This window comes from Oryza sativa, chromosome 11, assembly GCF_034140825.1.
Source record: "Oryza sativa Japonica Group chromosome 11, ASM3414082v1".
Lineage (NCBI taxonomy): Eukaryota > Viridiplantae > Streptophyta > Magnoliopsida > Poales > Poaceae > Oryza > Oryza sativa.
In genome coordinates this window covers 11124439-11133720 of record NC_089045.1, presented here as the reverse complement: position 1 = coordinate 11133720, position 9282 = coordinate 11124439, and the positions used below count along the sequence as shown (strand labels likewise).

Here is a 9282-nt window from a genome sequence, read left to right as displayed (position 1 = left end):
AAGGCGATGTCGGTGAGCGGCACGGTGGTGGAGAAGGCGAGCACGACCGTGGCGCCGAACCAGTTGAGCTGTTTGATGGAGAAGAGGTAGTAGTGGTGGTGTGGCCACACCATTGGCGACGTCGGTGTTGGGGTGGTCGCTGGCAGTGACCGGAGGATACGGCCGGAGTGTGAGAGGGAGTTAGTTATGGGGGAAGATTATGACAAGTGGACCCAAGGGTATTTTTGATATTTTACGCTGTTTATCTTTCCTATTGAACGAGAAATCAATATTTTAATGTCTGCGGTATCCATTAGCAAATAACTATATTGAGTGTCTTTGCGCGATGTCTCCCAGCTAATACCACATAGTCGCGAAATTGCCTTTTTTTTTTCTTTCATATTTGTATCGTTTTGGTAGGGGATGGGATGTGCTATACGGGGGAATGGACTGAGTGCTTGGCGAAATTACTAAAATATCCTCGCTGTTTTTTGACGTATAGTTGTCCTCTGTCGTGAGTTATCCATCAGTTTGCCCTCCGCCGCCGCCGCCTCCGCCGCCGCCGATCCCCATCCATCCCGCGAGGCGCCGGCGAGCAGGGCGCCATCGTTCGTCATGCTGCTTCCGCCGCATCCTGGTGAGCACATCCTCCGCCACCGCCGCCTGCGCCGATCCCCATCCATCCATTGCGCGAGCGGGCGGGCGAGCAGGGTCGCCGTCGTTCGTCCTGCTGCTCCCGCTGCATCCGTTACGCACGTCCTCTTTCCCCCATCTCTGACTCTCCACCCACGCACTTTCTCTCGAATTCGCGTTAGCCCTAGCTTCTGCTGTAGAAATTTGCCTGAACCTTAATACTAATAGCAGTTTGTTTGTTCCCAAAAGGTTTAGGGGTTCAACTGAACCCCCATGTCCCATTTTAGATCCGCCACTGCCTATTCTATCTATATCGTGTGCACTTGAGGTACAGTCATGTGTATGGTCTAGTGTTGTCGTAATTAAAACCCAATGATGTGCCCTTTGGATGGGTTGAGCACAGCAGTTTACAGTAGTGTTATTTCGTATTTTGGAATTAGTGTTTCTTTATACTTTGGAGACTATCCTGTCTTATATATAAACTAACTGGAACATTTCCAATGAAACAGTTTTCACCGATAGCATCATATGTGACGCGTAACTGAAACAAGCATCGAAATACTATTTTCGTTCATTGGTATGTTCTCATTGTTAGGGTGATTTTCAACTCTGAGAAAGAAAGCACATCGGTGAGCCAGAACCTTCTTGACAAACCTGAATCAGAGACATGCGACGCCGGATGGATGATGTGAGTTCGTTATTTCTAAACCCCATTTCTTCCATCTTCTATGTTTCATCTATGGGGGCATATATTATACCAAAGTGAAGTATGCCCAGTTAATTTTCTTATTTACTTGTTATGATTGAGTTATCGTGTGCTGATCCTCTTGAAATATATTGTACTTGGGTGTAAATACAAAGTAATGATATATATGATGATACGACTGATATTCTATACCATATCGTCCAGCCATAACATATATGATATATGGACAAAATTTAAAGCCCTGTGATGGTTTCAATTTTCAGCTAGTGTCAAACGCACAAGAGAACAATGTCACCTATGTGGATAGTAGTTCTGAAGAAAGTGAAGATGTGAGTTTGGAAATTTAATTTAGTGCTGTATCACTTACTTACTGCACCTCAACAAGAGGCATTTAAATTGTATGAAGGATTTTTTTTGTTGTGGTTTTTTATTAAAATTTGATGTTGTAATGTGTGTAGCAACAGGTGAAAATATGTGACATATGTGGAGATGTTGGTGAGGAGAAGAAGCTTGCTATTTGCAGTAGGTGCAATGATGGTGCTGAACATATGTGAGATTTCATTGTTCTTATATTCTTTTTCTGTATAATTATTCCATGAAATTTTTTAATGAGATAACATGAAGTTTTAGGGAGAATTATTGCTGTCTTGGCATTGGATTATCGATGAAAAATGTGTTTAGTTCATTTCTTTTCCATAACGTCTTGTCTGAAGATAATACTGTTTTGTTTCTTGAAGTTCTTACATTTTCTAATGCCTCCAGTTACTGCATGAGGGTAATGATGCCAGAGGTTCCAGAGGGTGATTGGTTTTGTGAAGAGTGCCGAACTGAGATGCAGATTGAAAAAGAAAAGAGCATACTTGAGAAATCTCAAGTGAAGGTTAGTACAATTTCTGTAGGGAGTAAGGTGAAGGCTGCAAATGTGAGTAGTAAAGACCTAAATGTGAGTAATATATCCAGTAAGAGTACAAAAGAAGATGCAGGTATTATGACAAATCTGAACCAACATCTGGCATGTATTCTGTGCATTGTGTTTGTCTTGTGTAAATAGTAATGTCCTTCATTTCCTATGGGATCAGAGGAAGGGATTGTCCCTAGTGGCTGTACTTCTACAGGAAAGGAGGAAGACGGTAGATCATGCATTGGTGGCAGTGAGGCTGCTAATAAAAACGAAGAGCAGACATCCAGTGGGAGAAATGATGATTTTAATTTGAAGATACTAGATGGAGAGAGGCATATGCAAAGCCACAATAATGATGTTCCATTTACATCCGTGGCTCATGACATATCTAATATGGCTGTAAAGAATAAAAGTTCTATAAAGAGTGAGGTTAAAAGTTCTGAAGAGGTTGAAGATGTGAGTTTTAAACTTCAAATTTCTGTTTCACCGTATATCACTTGCTCTATCTTTATAGGTGGCACTGTAAACATGGTACGGAGTAGTTTTTCTCTTTACACTTGAGTTTTGAATCTTTCAAATAACAACAGGTGAAAGTCTGCGACATATGTGGAGATATTGGTGCTGAGGAGAAGCTTGCTGTGTGCAGTAGATGCAATGACGGTGCTGAGCATATGTATGATTTCTTTATTCTATTGCTTTTTCTATATTAGGTGTTTTCAGTTCATGAATGCAGTATGAAAACCCGATTTCATGTGTAATATATTATATCTGGTGAAAGTCATATCAGCTATGAGCCGATATCATGGTAGTTATCCTATAGCTGTAGCAGCGATCGCCTGCTGTCATGGAAGCTATCCTAAATGCATCCTACAAGTTTCGATGACCTGTTGAATACATTGTTGTTGTCAAAGCTAAAATTTGAAATTGTGGACAATGCAAGCATCATCCTGAAATTTCAGTGAAAAGGCATATTAAGAGCTATGTCTGCTAAGTTTGGAAAAATAATATTTTGTTTAAATTAACAGACCCATGGAATATTCTGGATTTTGCACACGTGGAACATCGAATGATAAAAAAAGAACTATATCTCGTGTTATATTTAATTTTAAATGATTTATGTTTATACTTTGTAGAAATATGATTATAAGAATCACTGTCAGAAAATGTCAAGGAATTGAACAACAGTCAACATATAGAATTATGCAACTTACAGGTTTACCGCTACAATGCAAGCTATTTTCTGTACTGCTAATAACATCTTATAACATGGTGTAGTTAAATTTCACGTCATTTTGAGCATGGTGTAACTTTGAGGCCTGAAAGGGCCATTGCATGTAGCACTCGATGGATAGCATATTACCATGATTAACGTTGATTCAGCATATAGTAACCAGTACTAGGAAGGAAAATTTGGTCGATTTGTGATTTCGTTTACATGATGTCTTATCTGATGGCAATTCTGTTTAATTTCTGGATTTTTTTCACATCTTGCACCTTCAGTTACTGCATGCGAGTGATGATGCAAGAGGTTCCAAAGGCTAAGTGGCTATGTGAAACATGCCATAGTGAAGTAGAGAGTGAAAAGAGAAAGAACAAAATAGAAACATCCGAATTAAAGGTTGGTGGTTCCAAAGGACCAATGAACAAACCAAGTTCTTCTGAGAATGGTGTGGATGCTGAAAATGTGGGAAGTAATATGTCAAACAGAGGAAATGAAATGAACAGTGTCAACAAGAGGAAGGATGGGGATGCAGGGATTACTTCACTGGTGAGACAAAATCCAGTGTCACGTGAAAGCTCATTCAAGCTGGATGGAAAGAAAGGAAAGGACCCTGCTGGACATGTTTCAACCTTGTTGACATCTAATTATCCTAAGAATCAAATGGCACCTCTTCGCGGTAAGTTAGTATTGTTAATGTTCAATTGGAACAATATTTGCATTCTGCACTTAGGAAATTTCTAGTTCTGTTACTGTTGCAGGGCCTCACCTTGCAGGCCTGCAACCAAAGAAAACTTTACACCAAGCTTCAATGCAGGTCAACTCTCCAAATCCACTTCTTTCAACAATTCAAAGGTCCCTAAGGTGAAACAGCTACTGAATGAAGTTCCTCAGAAGCCCAAAACTTTCAAGGACTCTTTGTCCACTCCTATGAGAAAAGAGGGGCCAATGGGAATACTTGCTAAGTCAGCATCATTTAAAAAACCTAAATGTTTTGAGCCAGTAAATAAGGCAAAGCCTTCCACGGTGATGAATCCACTTGTGAGCGAAAATGCAAGAAACGATATATTGACTTCAATATTAGGGTCCCGCTCCCTTACTGGATCAGTGACTGTCCCAGTTCATTCGAAAGCACAGTCTTCAGCACAACATCTCAATAAAGGAAATAGAATGGCTGATTCAAATATTTTAGGCACTTCTGGCGGTGAAGGTGCTAGAAGTTTTCTTGGTAATTTTTGGTTATTTCCTTTTATATCTTTGGTGCTTTTAACCTTTTTTTCTGGATGTCTTGACTCTAGTAAGGTCAGTATCCCATTATAGGATAACTTTACTTTGTTTTCCAGGACATTGTGGTATAAAGAAACCTCCTCACACAAAAGGACATGCCAACATAGGTATGCTTGGTTCAGGTGCACAGAAAAAGACAATTCAGGTTCCAGATTCATCACATCTGGATGATCAAATAAAGAGCCCATCTAGCTTGGTACCTAGTAATTCTAGCAGTGTGTCCATTCCTGGCAGCGCATCATTGAGAGATCACCAGACTGTACCTTCCATGCGAGGAAGATCTGTGGACAGCATCTCTGCCATGTCAAAGGATATGAAGGAAAAAAAAATAACGTTTTCCAGTCAAAGCTTTTCACCTAGCTGTAAACATATAGCTTCAACTATTCCAGAGTTGGATTATATTTGGCGGTATGAATATTCTTCTCTTGCTCTCATATAAATCCATATTATGAAATCACATTTCATATATGTGTTTTGCCAGATTATGCTCATACCTTATCTAAGGTGTTTTTGCATGTGCAGTTCATAGTGCATGTTCTTTTAATCATGAAACTCTTATTTTCGCATTAGCTGTTGCTATCGTTGTATTAGATAAAATTGTTTCTGTGCCATGCATTTTAAAGTTCTCTTTTTTAACAGAGGTGGTTTTGAGCTGTCAAGGACTGTAAGATCACCTGTGCTTTGTGAGGGTTTGCAAGCCCACTTATCATGCTTTGCATCACCTAAAGTGCTGGAAGTAGCAAAGAAATTCCCTTCTAACGTCCAGCTTGAGGAACTTCCTCGTCAGAATTTATGGCCTCCACAATTTCATGATAATGGCCCTACGATTGACAGCATTGCTCTTTTCTTCTTTGCGAGAGATACTGAAAGGTGTGTCCTCTTCTGCTTCTCACGTTCATATTTGATTCATTTGATCAGAAAGAATATTCATTGAATGTACAGATTTCTAACTCAAATTACTTTGGTCTGCAGCTATGAGATTCACTACAGGAAGTTGGTAGAAAATATGCTAAAGGATGATTTAGCACTCAGAGGAAATATTGAAACAGCTGAATTGCTCATATTTGCTTCAAACACCCTACCAAATAACTTCCAACGTAATAAATTTCTCACCAATTTTCTAGTGATATTTTACCTCAGCAAAATTTTTGGTACTATTATTGATTTTAATCTAATTCTGCTTCAGGATGGAACATGTTCCATTTTCTGTGGGGTGTATTTAGAGTTAGAAGAAAAGATGCCAACCTTCCACCTGATCTACCCATATGTGAGTTCTAATTTTGTGATGGATCTATTGACTGGATCTGAGTAGGGGTGAAAACGGTACGGAAACGGACGGAAACCACCTTTATCGTTTTCGTTTTCATATATTTTTTCGGAATCGGAAACCCGGTTATGAAAACGGAATTGAATATTATCGAAACCGAAAACGGAGCGAAAACGAACCGGCGCGAATACGGTAATGAAAATTTATCGGAATATAAAACCCCCTCAAACTGATAAATCCAATTCTCAAGTCTCAACGGTCAACAATTCATCATAAAACACAATCATATAAGTTCAATTGTTAAGTCTCACAATACATCACAAAACACAATCTTTGGAGTAAATAATCTATGTTTAAGAGAGTAGTGTTGTTGATAAATCCCAATGCAGGGAAAAAATATTCTTATGTAACTTTAGATTTGCATAACAAATATTTTTTAGAAAAGTAATAGCCAAACACCATGGTATTCACTATTTAGTGCTTAAAAAAAGAATCTAGGGTATTTTAGGGGTTGTTTGGTTCGTGACCACATGTTGCCACACTTTGCCACACCTCAAGTTAGGCAGCTTTGACTAAGTTAGCCAGGCGTTTGGTTCATTGCCACACTTGTGGCAAGATTCTTTTTCTAGCACTTTGGTCCCACATGTCATTGTCTCAGAAAAGTGTGGCAATGTTATAGATTGCTAGCCAAAGTGTGGTGCCAAATTTGTTCGCCTTACCTTAGGCAAGCTTGGCAAGAAAACTATGGCAACCCTAGGCAATGTTAGTATATGAACCAAACAACCCCTAATTAGTCACAAAATTTTCGGAAATTCCGAGAAAATTTCCGGAAAGTTTTCGACCGATTCCGAGTTCCGACGGAAACTGCCCTTATCATTTTCGATTCCATTTCCGAGAAAATATTTCCGAATTGTTTCCGTTTCTGAAAAATTCTTTTCACCCCTAGATCTGAGTGCTCCTGTTTTTCCTTCAGGGCATTCATCCTCTAAAGACCAGCATAATGGTGCTGAATTTGAACACAACTTTGTTAAAGTCAGTTGCTCACAAAGATTTCAATTGTCTTGTGCCTTCAGATGATAATAATCAGGGGTGCTCGAATGGTGTAAAATCTCTATTTCATCCTTTGGTTGGAAATCCTTTAGACGGGCAGTCTCATGATTCAATCACAGCAATGTTTCCAACAAATAACAGTAGTGCTATTGATGATTTTCTCCCTGTCCCGACAAGAAAAGACCTTGTGAGTGTTTCTAGCTCGTTCTTCAGGATAACATTTGTTTGTCTTTTTTATATACTGTGTTGCTTTCTACTTTGTATTGTTCAAGAGAACTGTCTAATTGTTGTACTCAATGCTAACTTAAAAATATTTAGCAACCATGCATGCAGATGCATTCTTTGCTTGCGACCTTCTGTCATTTTGCACATTTTGTTTTAGAAAATATTCATTTGTTTCCACTACCGTCCTATAATAATGTTTCACTTTGGTTGTGCTTGTGCAGAAACTTGCTTATTCAGAGCAGAAAGAGAAAATGGGATATCCTTCTGTGGGTAATGGTTGTGATGTAAATTTTGATGTGAATATGAAGCTAAATACTTGTTCTTTCTCCGTAATCCATGGAAAAGGTAAATATATTGTTTCCCATCTTACTGGAGTCAGTATTTTCTCACTTCTCAATAGCTTCAAAATTTTTGACTTCTTTTTTTTTTTTTGAAAAAAAGGTAATGAGAGCACAAATAACAAAATGGACAATGCTGAGCACCTGATGGATGGTGACAGTGTGAATGCTACTGGAGTAAGCTCTAGCAATGTGCATACTATTTCACATGTTTCTGGTGGTGTACGTAAAAGAAGTGTTGACGTGGCAAATTGGGATGATAAAGTAAATGGAAGACCTCAGCATAAGAAAATTAAACTTGATGATGGAGGTTCTGTGTGTCCAAGTTAAGCTAGGACCATAAAAATGGAATCTTAAGGTGCATGGCCCTGACCTTTCCCCAGATGGTGGCAGTGAAAGTAGCGCAATGGCAGAGATCTCAGTTTATGCAAGATGCTCATTTGCACCAACAATGAAGAGTAAATGGTGCAGTGTCTGGAAACCATGTAATTATGCTCCAGATATAGTTTCCTTAAGCTGTGCATGGGCAAGAAGAAAAATCTTGAGGGATATCTTGTCGTTTCACCAAAATGTTTGGAACTGGTAGGAGGATAAATGGATAATGTATACTAGCTGCCTTCTGATACAACAGGTTTCCTCTGCTCATGCTTTCATGGCACAAAAGGAACTGAGTAAAATGCAGCAATGTTTGAGGAGTGTTGGAAAGATGTCTAGGACTAAGCCATCTTAGATAACAGAATTGATGTGTTGTCCGATATATCTTCACTCTTGTCCGGTTAAGGAATCACCGAAGACAGCATTCCTGGAAAGCACTGCCAATGATGTCATGTTGATGTACTAACAGTAGCTGATAGCTGCTTGGAGAGCACAATGTTTACTGGCAGCTGAATATGCTCGACGCATCCCACCCCATATCTGGATTGCAAAGTGCCTCTGAGTTCAGATTTAATTTGGTCTGGAGACGTTTAACTCCTTTAGAACTTTTAGAATGATAAGAATTTTTTAGAACATTAGTGTTCATAGATTTGATGTATTTTTAACAGTGCATGGTTTTGATGTCTCTGCTGCTGTTGTGCGCCATACCCAGATATTCATACCTGAGGGATGCTAGTCGCATCTTGTGTTGTCCTTCTGGAATCTGACATCACCTAGCGCGCTTCCAAGATCTTTAGTGAATGCCATTTTGAGTGTCTTTTGGCTGTGCATCTGTGAAATTATTGCCAGTTCATGACAACTAATAGCTTTGTAAATTACCTTCTATTTCATGGTTATTCAGTAAAAGTTATTGATGGGTTCTTTTAGTTACTGAGGTTCTTTTTGCTTTTAATTGCTGCGGTGAAATGTACCATGTGTTGTACCTTTTGTTCTTTTAGGGTTCACCATGCATCAGGTTACTGTATTATTTTTGGGCATTTGCAAATTTGTCACTATCTTTTATATTTTGTAACGATGCCATTATTGTAGTGGTATTTTTGTAATTTTCTAGTGATAAATTCGCAGTAATGATTTAAAACGGTGATAAATTTGTGATTGCCCCATTTAAAACCAAACCAGGTTACTGTATATCGCATCGCTATTCACCAGACGAGGACTGGGTTTACTTTGACATGCAATCATTTGGACAAAAATATGATCATATCCCTGGATCCGGACATAGTAGTACATAGTAGTACCGTT

At 39.0% G+C, this 9282-nt stretch overlaps 1 protein-coding gene across 7 annotated transcripts; it reads left to right on the top strand.

Moving 5' to 3' along the window:
• Positions 1-477: 477 nt before the first annotated feature.
• On the top strand, positions 478-8906 carry LOC4350304 (ASI1-immunoprecipitated protein 2). Of its 7 annotated transcripts, none has more exons than XR_010737606.1 (16): positions 478-616; positions 1208-1300; positions 1582-1647; positions 1777-1868; positions 2081-2301; positions 2398-2675; positions 2807-2892; positions 3720-4117; positions 4256-4666; positions 4782-5133; positions 5365-5595; positions 5698-5822; positions 5912-5992; positions 6966-7229; positions 7489-7612; positions 7709-8906. XR_010737606.1 is itself a non-coding variant. In XM_015761951.3 (16 exons), the coding sequence occupies exons 2-16, from the start codon at positions 1280-1282 to the stop codon at positions 7933-7935; spliced, it is 2871 nt and encodes a 956-aa protein (XP_015617437.1). In that variant the 5' UTR covers positions 478-616; positions 1208-1279; the 3' UTR covers positions 7936-8906. The 7 variants fall into 7 exon arrangements, 4 of the variants coding, with proteins under 4 accessions (XP_015617437.1, XP_015617435.1, XP_015617438.1 ...); XR_010737607.1 differs by having other exon boundaries at positions 5912-6048; positions 7066-7229; XR_010737608.1 differs by having other exon boundaries at positions 5912-6048.
• The last annotated feature ends 376 nt before the right edge of the window (positions 8907-9282 follow it).